The following is a 19,585-nucleotide window of genomic DNA, read 5'->3' on the forward strand; positions in this document are numbered from 1 at the left end:
CCTGCAACAGTCTGTTCATGGTGAAATACGATCACTTTTTTTTCTGAGAAATTTCGCAGAAAGAATTTCACTACAGCACCTTCGGTCGATAGTCACTCGCCAACTATTCTTCAGTTGGGCATTTTCGCCATTTTCTTGAAGGCAAACAGATGTATGCTCCTAACGTTTTCTCTGCAGGCAAAAACCAACAAATATTCTCTTCACGAAATACGTCACCTAGACTAGATTTCGCGGTTTATCAAAGACATTCGTCGTACCTCGGAGCATCTTACTATTGTGGCGGATGGGTTCTCTCGTCCAGCAGTTGGCAAACTTGCAGATGTTCCTATTAACGATCGGAAACGCATGGTTCGTCGTTGCTAACTACATTTTCTTCGCCCTTGCTTCTTTAGCCTTTCAAATATGACATTTCTACCCCTATTTCCCGAACCCTGGTTCCTTCCTTCAAACGGCAAACCGTGGTTGATGCCCTAACCACTACTTAACATCCTGACAACCACTCTCAAAACATATGGTTTATCAGTGTCTCTCGCCTTCTGATTTATTAGGTTGTTTTTTGTTTAACGAAAGAGAACAGTAATAAAGGCATCGTGGTATCAGCCCTGTTTTACTCGCATCTAAACTGCTCTCAGGCATTAGTTTGCGCAGATTGGTCGATTATCATGGGAAATGCTGATAAGAATCCAGCCGACTTTCACCCTGGCTGGCGATACATCAACCATATCTTTACCTTGAGACTATTTCACGCACAGCCCCACTGCTTGAAACGGTCCAGATTAGTTGTCCTCCTGGATTAAAAAACTGCTGTAAGTTCCGCCGGTTGTCGGAAGTTTTGGCGGTATCTGGCCATCGAAGGTGTCCCAATTTTTTATCTCTTATAGGGGCATCGTATGCAAAATCATATGGGGGCGTTCGAATATATGCCAAGCTTTTACCTGTGTTCATAACGTCCAATGATGTAAGACACAACTGCCCTCTCTCACGTTTCCCATTAAAATTCGTCTCTGATATGCTGCTTGAGATTTCTCTGCCTGCCTCTGAAACCTCGGGACTCGAAATGCATCCGGGGCGCTCTCTCGTAGGCATCGAGTATGCAGACGATATTGGTCTCCTTAGACTAAATCTTTCAGTAGTGCAAACAATTCAGGTGAACCAAGTAACTATGTGGCTGTGTATGGTTTCCGGTGTACACCTGGAAAGCTTTAAGTGCTTTTACAAGACCAGGTGGGATAAAACACACTCCTGATGCTTGCAGGCAAGCCAATCAACTGGGTGGTTAAAATGTTCAACCGGTCGCTGTAAACGTTTCAGTGGACTGGCTGGAGATGAGATTATTTCACGAGTAAAAAAAGAGGTTGTTGGAAGGTGTGTAGTGTGTGATTTGGGAACGAAGTAAAAAATTGTTAATTGGGAAACTTATTCAAGTCGACATCTGCTGCATCCCTGGGTGATGTCTCACCTTGTCGTTGTTTTTTTCAAGTCGATTGTAATCTTGATAACTTCAAACGTGGTGCTAAGCAGCCCATGGAGAGAAACAATCGACCACCGTTCCTGGACTCTTCAGTGAACGGATAGGTTGGTGGAACTCTGGAAACCTGCTTATACTGAAAAGAAGCATACGGATCAAACACTGAACTACCTCAGCAACTATCCAGTAGACCACACGCAGATCTGCGTCCAAACCCTGTTGAGGAAGGCAGAGAATTACTGCAGCATCACAGAACTACGGAAGAAGGAAGAAAACCATTTTTTCGGAGTATCTCAGAACAATGATATCCAAGGAGTTTTAACAAGATAGGCTAGAATAGAAAGACCTTTCAACAACAGCAACAGAAAGAACAGACAAGAGACGTGTTTCGCTTGCCCTGGGTGGTTACCGTGACTGATAAGCCCATGCCTATGTGCAAAGCTGCTTGTTAGGCCTCGACTACGCAAGATTATCCCAACGCAATCTGAAATCTCCCGATAGGGTCGACCGACTCACGCAAGTTATTCACGTACGGAGCTATCCAAGGACCGCACGATATTGCGATGGGGATACCGTGATATTGATACCCAGTCTGATGAACCGCTCGACATCTTAATTTCTGGACGTCCGACCGTACTGTATGTTTGTGACACTCACAGGATGACTAATTATTCCTATGCTACTATCAAGAAATCATTATACCGATGAAGACAAAACGTCACGCTGCCCCCGATACAGCGTATTCTGGCTATTACGTAGAAATGTATCAAAAATGCTCACTGTGTGGGATCCCTCGGCTTTGTAAGGAGGAACGCCTGCTGCAACGATACGGGACTTCCTATTATATAATTCGCCATCGGTTGCCACATCTTGAGTTCGTTTGCACAAAGGCGACATAATTACTGTTCGTGTACTCTCAGGATATCCCCAACTATGAATAAAAGCAAACATGTTAGGGAAGCAACTTCTGCATAAATTTTACTGCCATCCTCACGGAGACATCATGTCGTGTAGAGTTCACACCATGGAAGCAGCAGGAGACAGAGATTCTCCCAGGTTAGTAGTTCACAAGAAGTTCTATGGGTGGAGAACAGGAAGGAACCGCATGAGTCAGGGCCCAGTCCAAATTTTTTGCGTCACTAATACTTAAGGAAGAAGCAATCAAAATGGCAAGCACTGCACAATACAACCATTGCAAACGTGAATTCAGCACACAAAGTAGATCGTGAGTATCCTTAAGCAAATTTGAGTGCAACTACGACTGTCTAGGAGGATTTCAAGGTTTTAAATAAATACCGTCAAACGCTAAATCCTCATGTAAATTTTCCATGGTTCACACTCTGGTTTAAGTGAATTTTGGGGTGTGCGTCCACGGGACTGCCCGAGTTATGACGGTGCAACTGCAAAATTAACGCTCTCCAAAAATTGCAAGGGGAGGTTTTTTAGAACATACATTAAAAGTAAAGCGGGCTATGGTGGCTTCTTAACCGAGCATACTTTCAGAGAACTGCAAAAGCTTGACAAAAAGTTTTCCTTTGACAGAGCGGATTTTGAGGTCGCATATGCCGGGTAAGGATTGGCGTCTTTCCTTATATGTCCGGTCGACTATCTCAGCTAGAAAATCTCTCCTCGTCTCGTACTTTAGTGCGGATGCTTCATTGTTTTAACCGTGTGTGCACTGGACTACTTTTTACTGCTACCAGACTCTCCCTACACGATATACGCGTTGTCTAATTGGATATGGATATTCGCCTTCTCTCATAGACGGCCCGCGTGACCGGTCGCGTTTTACTGCAGCGCCATTCTTGAAGGGAAATTTCACTGTGTAATAGTTTCCGTTGGTGTTGATCCGGCTGCGCTGGACCTGACGCAGTCCACCTCCCTTCGCTAACTTTTTTTCGCAATAAATATACTATCCGGGTTGGCCATATCCTGGTAGGGCCGTCGCCATTGCTTGCCACATACAAGAAGCAGTTTGAACGCATAAGCCTTGCATGGGAAAACTTGATGTTTTGGCAGGTATGATAGGAGCAAGAAATCACAGTTCATCGGATAGGCCCTGGGTGTTACACGTGTGTCCTATGGTAGGATGGAGACTAATAAGACCTAACAGAGGCCTCCGGATATTGTAAGGCTTCACACCACGCAACTCTAATTACCCCTGTACTCTCCAAGGATCCGACAAGCGGAGGAGCGCCGATAAACCCTCACCACAGAGCGAACCGGTGTCATAGTGAGGGTGAATTTTCCTATTCGATTATGGATGAGCGGCCGCCTAAGCTGGTTGGGGTGGAATCTCCTGCAGCTTTTGATACCAAAATGCTGAGTGATGGTAGACCAACCTCTCAGACTGGGGGTGAGTTTCCTTACGAGTATGTGGCAGTTGGTCTTACGGATGAAACTAGACACCCCAGTCCAGTTCAGACGATGGTTTCCAGTGGTGAAACACGAAGTTGCGGGATGAGATGCCGCCCGACAAATTTCAAACTAGGTTAAGTAACACGGCGATGAATGAGGAATGCAAAATAATTTACTTTACCCAGTTAGCACGCGTCCGCCCCTGGGTGCAGAACCTGTACGAAATCTATGCAGAACGTCTGTACTGATTTTTGGCATTTAAGCCGCGGAAGATCGAGACGTTTAATAGCCATTAAAACTTATTTATTTGTCTTACAGTAATAAAAAACCACAATACCCTGCATATCCGAGTGCCTAAGAAATGCAAACTGTCGACCCATTTAAGTGGTTCTTTAGTGTGCGGCGCCATTGTTCGCGGGAAGCTCTGCGTTCTGCTTGTCCTCACGTGCGGTTGAGAGTGATTTTTGTTGTTCTTTCATATGCTTTATTCCTGGTGTGTTTACGTGAACGAAACCGTAGAATAATTTTCATTTCAAGTAATCGTCAGTGCGACCGAAATTTGTTCGTGTTGCTCGTAAGGGCTGTTCAAGAACAACGCTATACAGGAAAGTACGATAGGCGGTTGCGGCATGTGGCTGTTTTCGTTGCCCGACTGATGAATGCGTCCATAATGCCTTTAGTCGACTATCTGAGGGTAAGACTCATGAGTAATCAGATGATAGGTTCTAGATATCCCGCATTTGAACGTCCCAGGCGATAAACTGGGCTGTGAGTTGCCACGATGTTCGCCGGCGGCTTCCTCGATCCCTGTTATCAGGACCTTGGAACCAGAAAGACATTCACTACTGCCGTCCCTGGAGACCCTTTCGGTTCCTGCTTTTCACCGCGGGATAGCCCACTGCAAGTCGTTGAAGGGCTCAGCCCGTATTTTCTGCTTACACTCATTGCTTTTCATCATTATCCTTTTTAAACCATTCACAACCAGGTAGAAGTATTTTAACGGCTGTTCGTCGGATGGCGCGAAGACTGAATCTACCAATATCCGGTTTAGCAGTTGTGTTGGACGAACTCAGATACTTCTTTAGTCTCTTCCAAAGGATCCACGGACCGTAATGAAAACTCCCCGTCGTTGCTGCGTGCGACAGAAGGCCGGTGGGATGTACATCCACGTTGGGTTGAAAGCAAATTTGCTGCAACAGCTCCGTGAGATTCACATATGGGCTACAAATATCAACGTTGAAATGAACGTTGGCGGTATTCGGGCATATAACAACCCGCGTACTCATGTGTGGCCTATGCTCTTCTGAATAATTTCACCCTTTCTCGGTCAGCCTTTCGTCGTTGGAATATGCCGTGGTAAACAAAGACCAAACGATGCTCATCAGCTGATGTCTGACACGGTCGCTGATTTGACGCACGTCTTGGCGAGCTGTGTCTCCGGGGTTTACGATATTCACACCGTCCGTCTTCAGTGCATTACTTGCGACGGTCCTGCTAGGGCCCTTCTGAAGCAAGTGAAGCGACATACAGGATATTATGACTGTGATTATTGTACACAAAATGGTGTGCACATTGACATACGTGTGACTTTTCCCTCGTTGACAGCTCCCTTGCATTGTGACTCTGACTTCCGGACCAGAAAGCAAGGGAAGCACCATACAGGTCGAGGTCCCATGGAGGAGTTAAATTTCATGATTGCTGGTTTCCCTCCAGATTACGTGCATAGTGTGTCTTGGTTTAGTGCGGAAATTTTACAGACGGGTCGGATCGTGATTCCAGTGGTGAAACCACTGTGTTCGCGAACATAGTCACAAGCCCACCAACTCCAAAAAGACTGTGGGTTCTCCCGCACCTACCAACTTTTCACTTTATTAATTCCTCGTCTTTGGATGTACCAATCCGACTATCTCGAATCGTAGTATCATTCCTGTTCAAGACGCACCACCCGTCCCTGGGGATCCCCCGATGTTATGTGGAACGTACGTTTAATTTCATTACCACCATCTAGAATTTGTGAGCAGTTCCATATATACAATACTCCCCAACGTGGGTGATCCAGAACCACGCAGTTCGACCCCGATCCTCAGGTTTTCCTAACATACCATGTACTTTACTTTCTAGAATTAACTCTCCAAATTCAAAGGCAAGCGTAATCTCCCTGGACATGGCCAACCTCATTCTCAGAGAGTAGATTACCATGTTTCGATTAGACTATTTTATAGAAAATTTAGAGAGGATCTTCCAGTTGCTCCAGAGACTGCATAAGAATCTGGACGCTTTAGTACTCACAGGCAGTTCTCAGACGCTCGACGAGCCCCCTCTTCCGCTGTCATCCATGCACGATCTCCGAAAGTATGAAGAACATCTAAGAAATGGTCCACGCTGTGCGCAGCTGGTAAGTATTTTATTTACGATTATTGATTTCACAAAGGTGGAAAGGTGGCTTTTCCAGGAGGCTGGCGGTGTACAGGTGTACGTTACCAACGTGCTTACATGGACGTTGGCACCAAGGCTAGCCGTACTACTCTATTGGCGTGGAATAAATGAAAAAGAAGACTTTGGGCCAACCAGGCTGGCTAAAGGAATTGTTTGTAAGTATTTAATGGTTATGTTATATTTAGCTTGTTGAATCAGTGTCTGGATGAAACTCAATAACTATGTTCTTCGTTACAGACGCCTCGACTGAGAAGTTTCCGAACACAAATCTGCGACAAATAAAGGAAATTGTCCATCGCTGGCTGGAGAACGAACGGCAGAAAGTTCGGAAACGCCTGCAGAGAGCCATCAAGAGTGACAGATGATTTCCCCCCTGTATTTTTTTAAATTCCATAAAAACATTTATGCTTGAAGGCGCTTATTGATATCCGGGAAGGTTGAGCAATTGTGTGAAGGCAGATGGGTTATCACGGCATGGGAGCTTAGTGTTTAGGAGGTTACTTAATTGTAATAGGAAAAGAGACAAGTGCGTATAATGGGCTGCATTCGCGCGTCGGACGACTTTAGATAAGTGCGGACTGGGTGCGGAAACGTCTGCACTAACTCCGTATCCGGGTGCGGACTGTGTGCGGAAATTTACTTCATTTCCGCAGGGAATCTGCACCCAGGTGCAGAAGTGTGCAAATATTTTGCGGAAATTTCCGCACCCGGGTGCAGAAGTGTGCAGATATTGTGCGGAAATTTCCGCATCCGGGTGCAGACATTCTGCAGAAATTTCTGCACTGGTGCTAACTGGGTAGGTAGGGAAAGGCTGGGGCGTGCAGTTAAGAAACAAAAGAATATGCAGAACTTTCTTTGTACATACTGACTACTTGTGTCGAATGCGTAAACCCCATTCAGGGAGAGCTACACGCCTCGGACACACCTTCGACAACTGCTGACACCTACACATTGCGAGTTTGACAGGTGCTTTGGTTGTTTAAAACAAGGAAGTCCTGACTACGCTCTGATGCGCTGGACTTCAAGGACGTCGCATTTACGAACGACCATACATGTGAAACTTGGTAATTGTCGAATAATAAAGTGCCTGTAAACTCAAGAGCAGAAGGCTTACGACAGGAATCCATCTATTAATAAACTAACAACACACACGGACAAGCTACCCGTTTCGATTAGTGAGCCATTTTTACGGCTTTCCGACTTACAAGCATTAGGTGCTTGATTTTGAAGCCTAGTCAGATTCAGATCATCACCAATAAACATAACAAAACTGATAAAGTACTTGAGTGTTTCTTCACAAGAGCTTTTGAGGTCCGGGTTCTGTACCTGACTGGTCATGGAATTCCCCGAGTACAGTTAACTGTGCTCGCCCAGACCCTATAGCCTCTTACAGTTCAGGTATACTGTGGGTATCAAACGCATATGTGAGAGTAAGTTATATGCATTCATCTTAAAATGCCAAAGATAAGCTCATTTACTGTACAAGTAATATCTGTTGTTGGTAATCCAGAATCGGTTGCTGGTAGTACAGGAGTTGAAGACATCTTTGGGGATGAAGGCACTTTCCCGTATTGGATGGTATTGAACAGTCGGACTTGTGTCCCTCAGATGTTCAACTCAATGGACCACACCGTCATTCAATACAAAACTGGTGCCCGTTTTTAATGTCAGCTCATGTCTCAACGGATTTCTGTTCTGATGCCGGGAATGATATTTCTTATCGAGATTCGTCTGTGTGAATGGACGCGGTTTAAGACTGTCGATGCCTCTTGGGTACAAAACTTTATTCATTTCATGCAACATTACAACGTCCGGTGGTTTGTTTCCCCCTAGGTCCTCGCATGTCGGAAAAAGCAAGGCGATTAATTTTCTTGGAATTAGCACGGCCGGAGTTACGTCAACAAGACCCAGAACCAACGCAATACTGGTTATTGATAAGGCATGGTAGAATGAAGAAGAATTTCTGCTCATGGAGTTCACAGCTGTCTATCCGACCATCCCTATATGACGGATAGGCAAAATCGAAATCCTGACTAATGCCATGGAACCTGTATAGACATGCGACTAGTACGAAAGCTCACATAAATCAATCTAGTGTAACACGGTGAAGAGTCGGCGGAAAGAACAAGAACGCTCATGAGTAATGAAAGCCAAGAATTGGGATAATCTGACTGAATGTTCAAATGACGGCAGCTGACAGTGGGATGATAAGTAAAAAACGGTTCGCTGTTTTTTTCGACGCCGTATAAACAGCTGGACCAAGCAGTTTGAAAAGCACTTCAGATGTCCACCTAAATCAACGGAAGGCACCGGGACCTGGTGGTATTTATCCAACCCTCTTCACAGCAGTTGGAGGGCCTTTGGCCGCACAGCTGACAGCCTACTGTTGCTGTACCGATTAGAGAAAAAGTGACCAAAGAATCATGGCCATCATCAGCCGTATCAAATAATCTAAATAATTATGCCCCAGGAGTCACACTTCCGAAGTTTAGAGCGCTGTAGCAAGACCGAATAGAATCAAACCCGAACCTCAGGATTGCAAACGAGCCTACTTAAGTGGCATAGAACTTTATCTACCTGTATTGCTGTCTTTCTCGGTGCCAAGCTGAATACTTAAGTGGCATAGAACTTTATCTACCTGTATTGCTGTCTTTCTCGGTGGCCAAGCTGAAGATAATTCTATCCGTCAACGACCGAGTCTACGATACTGCAGTGCAACACATATTGCTATATGGGCCAGATAACTGGCTTCTGCAAGGCGAACACATCAAAAGTCTTTGAGTGAGTGACCGTTGTCTTATTTTACTATAAACATCGGATAAGCAGTAATGAAGCAGGTCTAATGTTCGTCTCACATGATAGACGAAATAATCACATTCTAGGGGTTACGATGAATTACTCACTTGCTTCGCAAGTCAGTCTGTTGATTTCCTAGAACACCGCTTTATCACTGCCGCAGTGAAAGGGAAAACGGGCCAGGGTAGGTAAACGAACTGCGCGACCAAGTGCCAAACAAACTCAGCTAAGCTGTTCATTGCTATTCCCTGAGATGGGGGTCCTTAGGCGGGACATATAGACAAACATGGACTTCTGCAGTGCGCGTGGATCCAAAATATTTCCCTCCTTGCATAGCTTCCTCTACCTATCTATCTAGTAAAGATGTCACAACTACTCCTGAATCCACACATCAACGATAGCGAATACTTTCCCGTATGTTCCTTTGTTATCGGCAAACGTCGGTCGCTTGGAGTGGGTACACGTTGATAAACGTAGTGACAAAATTGAGCGTGAGAGGAGAGCGGGTAGCCATCATTTGTCAGTAGGCTTCTGGACAGCCCGTTGTACACACAAACCAGACCGAAATTGTGGAAATAAAGGCACAAAGAATGTTTACAAATTCAGAGACATTCCTATCTGACAGATGCTTTAGAAGAACTAATCTACTAACCTGTCGAAGATCCCCACAAAGTTGAAAAAAACGGCGATTAATAGACGGGGGTACATATGACACTGTTCAAGCCCTTGACACAATACAAAGATATGGCCGACGCACCCTTTACCATCTTAAAATCCTGCTTAGGTTTTTTGGACTTGCTTCTCTAGAGCGAAGGTTGGTGCCACAATATGGGGGAAGTCAAGAGCCGTGAGACAGCCGATTTGGTTATCTTTCTTGATAGGTACTCCTGACGGTCGACTCAAACTCTCTGAAACGCGTTCCTGATCCCAAATAAGTACGAACAACCTAGTCAAGGCGGGACATAAGGACTACTCTACATCTTCGGACAAAGCTCGGGAGAAGGTTATCTGACACAGCAGCCCGATTACGTCCCAAGCAAGAAAGGCCTAGTAATACTCCAACTGATGGGGGACATAAGCTCCAGAAGGCTCACAAATTATCTTTAACTTACGGAATGTCTTTTAGGTTCGGTTTCAAGTATTGAGAGGAACAACCTCCATGATTTCCAAAGCGCATTGAATTCCTCCATTTTTAACTATCTGGTCCCACCTCCGCTCCTTGTACACACGCAGACTAAGTTGAAGCTGTCTTCTAATCGATCGACTAGCTTAATTATACTCCTAACTAGAAGAAAAATAGTGCATTGCATCAAGAAGTGACAGCAGTGTTGTGCCCAGAAACAGTACAAGAAGATTCCTTGGCGTCATTTATGGACGTGGTTTTCTTATTCCGGCTACGGCCAATGTCTACTGAGGAGGTCACTTGTAATGCATTGCCTTATCATCATCGACAGTATGACATCAGTGTTCAACATCGATGTTTCACCGCCATACAACCATGATTTATTTGAAAGCCTTATTGTAAAGGGATGAATAAAGGTGGACGGGGAATGGATTTATTGTATGGCATAGTAGGCTACGGTAGGTTTCCTAACCTGTGGATTACAAAGCTTCTCCAGTGGTAAATTGGAACCTTGTTTATGGAGCCTACCAGGCAATGTTGATAAAAATATTCGCTGAACGAATGCGTGACATGAATCGAGTTGCGTAATCCAGAACAATAGACAGTCACCAATTGGGCCCTGATGGCGACGTGGTCAGTGATTGCAAGGCTGCTGAGTATTGTAGTTCACAGTAAGTCAGAAGAACACGTAAGTACGGACACGGGTGTACTGTGTACACGCGGCGAAACTGGTCCGCTTTCGCGGCAGGCAAGCAAAACAACTGAGTCACATATCCAGTCAACCCACAGCGCTCACGCGAGCCAATCAGTCGGACACGCACCTAATCATTCACTCAAGTCACACGCCAGATCGGTGGTGGAACGACGAACGGACACACACACGCACAAACTCTCTGACACGCCGAAGCAGCTACTACACTCAGCAATAGGGGGACGCCAGCAGCACAATGGCGCCGACTGCGTCTAAACTCAGTATTGCTCAGGAATTGGTGGTCAGTACAACGTTCCAAAAGAGACGTTCACCATTATCATTACACTTTACTTTCAAACTAAACGCGCCAGTGAGGCGTGTTTCTGACAAACTACGGTGTCTTAACCGTGCACTGGAATTGTTCACTTTTATGACTATATCCCAGCAGTTCACGGTAGACAAGTGGGTGTATTTCAATGGATCGAATTTGCAGTTGGCTCGTGCGCATAGAAACAATAAAAAGACATTCAGCATTTAGGCCTGTGCGAGTTCTTATCGAAGCTAAAAGTCGGATAGCACAGAGATGGCTGTTAGAAGTCAAGTGTCGAAGCGCCGGCTCGAGGAATTGACGATATACCAAATCACCTCAATCCGCTGTAGCAGTTTCGGAACCACCCGAAGTTCATAATTTGTAGTGTCTAGATAGAAAGAATGCTGTGTGTTCAGCAGCTGTACTAATTCTCCGTATTCGAGCTGCAGGGATGCAACGGATGTTAGTCGACATGTGTCTGGAGCATCCCAAAAAGAACTTGTTGACTGATAAACCTGAGAGTTCCCACGTTACAGACTGCGATAAAAAGCGGGGAACGAGAGCCGAATAGCCAAGAGGGAACGGTAGATATAAGCTGTTGCGTGCGTGTCAATCCCATAGGCACCTGATAGAAATGCCTAAATCTGAAGTACACATGAGTGTCTGTCAACATGAGCAGGTAGGAAATCAAGAGGTAAGAATGAGAAACGATAGAAGGCAATACCAGCCACATGTCTAGCTTATCCACCTTGCTGTGTGCAGCGAATCAGGCGACCCGGTTGACGTCACGAAGCCAAGACCGATGTGGCATGAGAGTACTCTTATATGTAAGGTTCATGGTTGTATATGGGCTGAACGACAAGGGTTTCCAACCAAAGCATTCGGCTCAAATCCTGATCACAAGACAGTGATGGTTGGCCTGAAACTACTCGAGTAGATCAAATTTTAACACCTGAATGGCAGGAAGACTGCCTGTAAGATCTCTACCCATTGAAAAACCTGATAGGAGACTCTGTAGATGCAGCACAAGCATTCTCCAGTACGGATCGGTGGGTTACCGATGCACATAAATCGTTGAATCACGGTGAGATCGTCCCTTTGCGACTACCTGTGAACGAAACAGTGGAATCCGCAACCACTGTACATCAGTGTACAGCTGATGACGACACGAATTTTTCTGTATGCAAATTATCCTTAAGTTTGCACGACCCACAGGCCTATATCTTAGTCTAAGTAGGGGACCCTTTGTTTCATTAGATGGGCCATGAAGAGCATTTCCAACGCGGACCTTGGAGGATAAGAGTTGGACGGTTTCCACTATGGTAATATCAACCTAACAGCCTGGTGTCAGGAAATACCGCATACATTGAGAGGATGTATGTGCCAAAATCAAACCCCACATAAAGTAGTAAATTCTAAACAAAACGGAACGGCCAGGAACGACAGACATGTTTAAGCTAGGCAATCTAAAAACTTTTCATTCCATCCTCTCTCAATTTCAGCCTCCAAAAGTTAAAAAGGGAAGTAAGAAGACGAAGAGAAGGGGAAAAGTATCGAAAAGACGTGCTCAGAAGACCACGAAGCAAGTAGTGGATATACTTTCTCCGGCGGCAATGGAGAATCTACAGTATATCGCACACAATGCACCGGCAGCCCTAAGTTTTCGAGGGTTTCCGTGGAAAGGAAAAAAGGTAACAGCAGGTAGACGACGCAAAAAGAAGTCGAAAAAGCTTAGATGAAGCTTCTGTGGATACCGGCGCTTCCTGTTGTTCTTAATAGCTATGTCGTTATTATTCAAAATTACAAGTTGCGACACGCATTACGCTTATTGTATGTTTCATACAAACATTTCCATTCAGGTTCTATTCCGATTAATATGCAATCATTTTCCTTATTCTATGGTGCGACGCAAATTCTGGAGTTTAGAAAAAAACGATCCCTCTTGCGACATGCAAGCAGCTTGACCAAAGCTCACTAAGATGGCGACTCTTATAGGAATTGCTTGACTCGTCTACATTTAAGTGAGAATTCGGTAGGGACTCTCCTTCTTGAGATGAGGCTCAAATGAGCAAGATGAGTACATCAGCTTTTCTCAGCAACCTACTATCCAGACATTAGCAGAGAGCTTCTAGAAGCTGGTAACAAAGCATAAACTGATATAGTGTCTTCCATGCTCTATTTCTATCCTGACCGTTTGTGCAAATGTTTGGAACTGCAACCATTAAATACCTGACCCAGTGGTTACAGCGCGAATTTACTGATCAGGTCTGGTTCAAACACGACCTCTACCTCTCGACTTCCGCTATCTACGCGTGGACAACTTGACGATATCCCAGACCTCGTGCTTCATTCTGGTGGCATGGCAGTCAGGCACTGGAAGGGGCTACAGTTGTCTACGCGTGGACAACTTGACGATATCCCAGACCTCGTGCTTCATTCTGGTGGCATGGCAGTCAGGCACTGGAAGGGTGCTACAGTTGAACGAAGCGAGCAAAGTTGTCCAGGATTTTCTTTGACTCAGGATTTTTGATGCTAACTTTCAAGATGTTGCATACCAATGGGTTCCAACTTCAAAGCTGATATTGTTGTCCATACCTACGAAAAGTAAATGGTTCAACAAATACAAAATCAGTGGTAGCTCAAGTAGAAGAGGGTGCTCAAAAGCAGCGTTAGCAGAGGTGATCGCAGACAGACCTTTCCTACCTGTGAAGCACGAATAAGGCGTCTCGTCAGCTCGAATCTAATTAAACAAACAAAGCAATACGTAGTGTGTAACACGGGAAATCCCAAGTAAAGCAGTCTGGTGAGGCAAGCTGCCATGACCCGACGCTTCTGATACTTTGAACAATCTCTTTCAACGATTTCTCGGGTCGACTGGAAGCGGCGGTTTAGGTCACTGGTACTGTATTATGATTGGGGTGCCCATAAAAAAATTCGCTGCTCTGGTGAGAACAGCACATACACGGTTTTTGTGCATTTGTGAACATCTTAATCAGAAGGCATGATGAATGGCCCGAATGACCTTTTAACGGTCTGCCTCCAGTCAACTGAAGGGATTCCTGAAAGAAATTCCACAGGTCATACAAAACGTCAAATTATACCCTCCTACATTACTTTGACATGCGTGTTTTGTAGTCAGATCCACTGAAACTGGGAGTGGTGCATGGAAATGTGACAATGGGTCGTTACATTTCACAAAGTATATCATTAATGCAAGAACTTACGGACGAGACCGGCCTACTATTGAAGACCTCGTAACTCTTAACAAGCATAACGTTTTTGTGGTCTTACAAGGAAAATAAACTCGAAGCTTGTGGGCTGCAACTTTGGAAGTACACAGATGGTGCGTTATTAGTACAAATGACTTACAAGCGGCATACTGGAATAGCAGCGGAACGAGTAAAATAGTGAGAAAAAGCAATGCTCAGGTGTGTAATAAATAAAACAGGTAGTTCTCAAGCATTATTAGAAGGCTGGATATTTAGTTTCGCACTGCGTACGCTACACGTAAAGAAAATTAAGTCTGCGCTAGAATCAGCTTGGTGAAAGTCTACCAAAAGCTCAGAAACGCCGTAAGACACGAATACACCTTTTGGCAAACATATTTTGTAAGGTTTTTGAGAGGCAACAATGTGGTGCTTCAGTGGACTTAAGTGACACCTGGTTTATTATCCCCATCAATAAACCTTTGTATGTGTAGCTTAGATAAGATGCAGCTTTAGCTACCCCACAAGCTGGTTCACAATAAGCAAAAAAGTCGTTGTGACTAAACTATTCCGCGAAAACTTATTCGGGTGTTGGGCGATACCATATCATGGATTTTCTTTGAGTCATTTAGTCTGATTTAAAAGAAGCATTGAGCTCGAAAGACAAGATTTGTCAGATGAGCCGCGTCCTGCGAAAGTCCTACACGCGGAACTCCTATCACACAACCTCCCGGTCTGTCATTAGTGAAAAATGATTTGTAATCCCACTGGATTTCACTAGGGAACTAAACAGACTACAGTTCGTCTACGTTCCTAGCACCTTACTGAAAGATTTGGTTTCATATGGGACCGATCAACGAAATGACATACAAAGCAACCATTCGATGACAGCATAAACGTCAGATACTTGCTTTCAGGAGTAAATAGACAAGAGTAAGTAGCTCATTGTAGTGGCTGATGAATATCCACTGCCATGATTCGTGGTAATTCTGACGCCTCTGCTCCAGGTCAGTAACGGACCTAACGACAAACGCCTCAACAGGTAATAAACTTTTGGGTTATAGAGGAGCTTAATTTTTTGTCTCCATCATGGATCGAGTGGGCTAATGATTGGTCGATGCGCATGATACGCAGAGATTTAACACGCTTAATCGCAATACGCAGTTCGTAAAAACCTTGTTGACAGATGGATTAAAGAGTAACTGATAAATGGCTCTGTTTGGTGTTCTCAGAATGTGGCGACAGACTACTACGTAAATATATACAGCTCGTAATTTCAGAAGGATCGGAAAAATTGTGTACGCTCAAGAATATTTCGATCTAACGCCAGATCTGTAGCTGCAATATCTTCCTACACTGGGTGGAGACTGCCCACTGTAAAAAAAGTTATTCGACTTGACTCAGGAATTCTCTCACAGGAAACTATAACTAAACGTGAAGCCATCCTAAGGCGAAACAACTGTTTGGATGTTAGAGTAAACAGATGCGCAACAAAATAGACAGTACAAATAAGAATCACAAAATGGTCAGAAGAGCTACGACAATAACGAACAACAAAAGCTTTGGCGATTTTTTCATTGCACCTCATGAACTAAACGCCTACGCTTACCGGGTGAGATAGTAACCTCTGAGGGACTGCCACAGCGTTGTCTTCAGGAACTTAGCAGTTTGGCTCTATCGAAAATACGGCCTTGTACGGGCAAGGATATATACCCAATGGTCAAGAAAAGCTTGAGACTGCCCGACTGATTCACCAAGATAATTTACTTGGAATCCCTCCTCGAGGACATAAACGAGACTAAATGAAAGCAGTAATTTTGCGCAGGGAACTGTCCACAAAGGTGATTCGGTATTTTTGAACGTGAACTGGTCTGAAACCACCATCTGACCACAGCTTTATCTAATTCAGTACTCGGTCAGTTCCAGTAGCCTTAATTACTTCGAAAAAATCCTTCGGAACGAATTTAACCGCAATCAAATAATACGTCGCAGTGATAGAATAGAGGCTAAACCGACGAACCGGAACAACAGCATAACGCACAATTCAAATATTTCATCGCATCCGGTACTCACATTATGTCATTGTTAGACCTCTTGTCTGCTAATTACAGTTGGATACCAGCCACTTAACAAACACGACTAGGGTGAGTGGACATGGTTCGAGATAATGGCAGGAGACGGAAACCACCAGCTTCCATTCCAATGAAGTTAACATCTAAGTATAGGGGTTGTGAACAAAAGTGCAGCTCTTTTCTGTGTGAAATTGCTTGCCGACTGTTACTATACCTACAAGGTGCAATGTAGTGCAAATTATTCACCATCGCTTTCAGCGCTGTTAAGTGAAACCAGTTTAATGAAACTCTTCCTAGTTGCTGACGTGCCCGTACGGTCAACTGATAAAGTCTTTTGTGGATTGGTCAGACGACATTCGTGTTGGGATGACTAGAGTGACCGAAACACTAATGGACGTGATTTGTGCCAGCGAATCGTTCGTGCAAGATATTCGCCTCAAAGGCGATTCAGTTGCAAAGGATGGAGACCATGGAAATTTGTTCCATAGCGAAGATTTCCACCACTATCCCCGACCGAAACGCATCACAACGTTTGGATATCTAAACCCCACTGACGTAACCACCAAAGAAAGTTCTGTTCGACTCTATAAAAAAATCCATCTATTGTCCCCCAATGCGACTACAAACCAAAGCACAAAACGTCGTGAATCCGGCGGACCCGGATAGATCTAGGTGAATTTTTCTCTCAACACATCTCCATCACAGAGTCGTTCTCGGTTAGTCGGGCCTGATTTCAGTCTGTAGACGATCATGGACGATAGAGACTGAGAATTTTTGGATAAGGCAGAACCGCAGTCATTCTGTGTCAAAAAGTAGTAACAGACGGACCACACCGATGCTATGTATCAACTTGTATCTACCATTCCATCTATTAGCACAAATGTTATTACTCCTCAGAATGACAAAGACGAACAAGCAATGGTCGGCGATAGGTGATAATCACCAGACTATTTTACGGTGAAAATCGGGAATAGCAGCAGTTACTGAACTTATCGGTCAGTCTTACCATTTAGTTGCCCTCAAAAAGGCTAATTATTTTTGGGTTGTTGCAAAACTGCAAGTGAAAAGGCTAATGATCTCAACAGTCTAGGTGTGTTGATCTGACAGGCGTGATCAAATAACCCATTATGAATGAACCACTTCCTTCAAGAACTGCCCGACGCGTCCCGATGTTGCTAATCTGACGGTTTCATTAGACCCCGGCAATGCTACGGGGATACCGATGCGCCAGCACTGAAAAAAAAACTAGTTCAGTCATGGTATTCATTCAGTGAATGGATGCCGTGCAACTAGAAGGCACTAGGGCTGAACTGCCAAGAAGGGGTTCGCACTACAGGCCTTAAAGCCGTGCATGCGTACTAGCCGTATTACCCGCATTTCTGGTCAACGAAACAGTGTAGATCATATCAGTGTTTATTGGCTAATATCAAGTTCGGCGCCTTCGTGAATGGCATAAACGTGGCTGTACTTCGCATGGTCGAAAACCCCTGAGGACAAGACACGTGACCGATCTCACTGATTAGCTTGTTGTCAGCTCCTAGCCCAGCTACGATCTGTTTTTGTGTTGAGCAAAGGACGCCGATCCTATATGCCCGACGACGTCTCTCGCCGAAATCGCTCTCTGCAACAAGTTTCACCCCTTTCTTTCCTCTTTACTGAGGCCTTCCCCCCATGATCACAGTTCCGCTACTGGGACAGTGCTATTCATACTTATTCTGAACGTGACGAAAGCATTTTTAAAACGCAGTTGATCCTCACCCAGACCAGTGTCTGCTTAGCAAAACTCAGATACAATTGTATACATAGGTTTAACGTCTTCTGTCAAAATACGCACAACAAAGTTGGTGGACAGCGTCGTTGTTATTACCACTGATGTGCACATTGTGCATGCCTTATTGGATGCCACTGATAAGCATACTATGCTATTTCCAAGGAAGCTTTTAGAACCATACCAGGCTGAGTAATTCTTGTCTACTACTATCGTCGCACTGGACGAGAACTTGAAAGTAAGGTGAGTATTCTTCGCTCTTTGTAGCCGACTTTTGTAACGGGAAACATAAAGTAGGTGCACACAACCAAAAAGGGACAACCCAGACGGTAGTACTCTCACCATCCTCAGACCCCATTCTAATGTGGAATTACTCGTTTCGAAGTCACGGATAAGCGAAATTTAAAGCAAGAAAACCCGACGGTTTCTGCGTCCATGATGAATTAGTTGAACTTTATCCAGGACAAGTTTCAAAAATGCAGAACTCTTATGAGTCAGTTATTCAGAATGATAAACGCACGTGTAGAGTAGTTGGAAAAAAGATCACCATAACAAACCAGGAGCGACAGCCACATGCGTACAAGTGAAAAATTTGGGAGCATGTTATGTACATATATAGTTCGGACAACAAGGCATCAGTACCGGTACTTCGTCGAGTAGTCCTTGGGTGAAACTACAAGACCACGTCCTTTACGTGCACCCCTAAATACAGTCTCGATAATATCCAGCATTTCTTGACCATCTTCAATCGGCCAATTGATCTTGTTATTGTTCCCTGTTCCCAAATCAATCATAATGTGTTTATTTCGATAGAAGAACATCACAGTGCAAGGATCATACAATTCGTACATCTTGTTGAAATCCGGAACTTTGGTGATATCCACAAGGTAAATAACGGCGAAATTTTTAACTTTTTCTGCTATTTTGAATAACGTTTCATCCATAACCATACACGAAGGATCCCAGTCATGACCGAAGCGAATGACGACCACGCGATCCTCCTCCGATAGAATGGCCTGGTCCACTTGCCAACCATTCGTCAGATGTGAGAGCATGTACGACATGGCTGGGAGGATACAACGTTGAAAATGAGCGGAAACGCAGAGGTCGAATGCCCAAGTCACAAAAGCGGTCACAGGCTCTTCGATTGCAGCGGAAGGCGAAACGTGTCTCCGTACGCGACAGTCTGGAGAAAGGGAGCTTCTGGTCAGCGGGCAACTGGCTGAAATTATATTGAAACATTAATCAGTTATAGTGACCAACTAAGGTCTTGGACATATCAGACATAAAACGAAGTACAAGATGAGACAGGGTGGGCATGAAAATGGGAGCAGGAAAATTGGTTAAAAAATGCATT

General features: G+C 44.6%; 2 protein-coding genes across 2 annotated transcripts; one reads left to right on the forward strand and one right to left on the reverse strand.

Annotated features, from left to right (window-relative positions):
- Positions 1 to 11,816: 11,816 nt before the first annotated feature.
- On the forward strand, positions 11,817 to 17,126 carry T265_02056 (hypothetical protein; the record flags this gene model as incomplete). Its single annotated transcript, XM_009166204.1, has 3 exons — positions 11,817 to 11,876; positions 12,685 to 12,873; positions 16,758 to 17,126. 3 exons carry the CDS (start codon positions 11,817 to 11,819, stop codon positions 17,124 to 17,126), a joined length of 618 nt encoding a protein of 205 aa, XP_009164468.1.
- On the reverse strand, positions 13,566 to 19,292 carry T265_02055 (hypothetical protein; the record flags this gene model as incomplete). The annotated part of the gene is made up of 2 exons (XM_009166203.1): positions 13,566 to 13,653; positions 18,871 to 19,292. The coding sequence occupies 2 exons, from the start codon at positions 19,290 to 19,292 to the stop codon at positions 13,566 to 13,568; spliced, it is 510 nt and encodes a 169-aa protein (XP_009164467.1).
- Positions 19,293 to 19,585: the final 293 nt, after the last annotated feature.

The sequence above is a fragment of the Opisthorchis viverrini genome, assembly GCF_000715545.1.
Source record: "Opisthorchis viverrini unplaced genomic scaffold opera_v5_23, whole genome shotgun sequence".
NCBI classification, from domain to species: Eukaryota; Metazoa; Platyhelminthes; class Trematoda; order Opisthorchiida; family Opisthorchiidae; genus Opisthorchis; species Opisthorchis viverrini.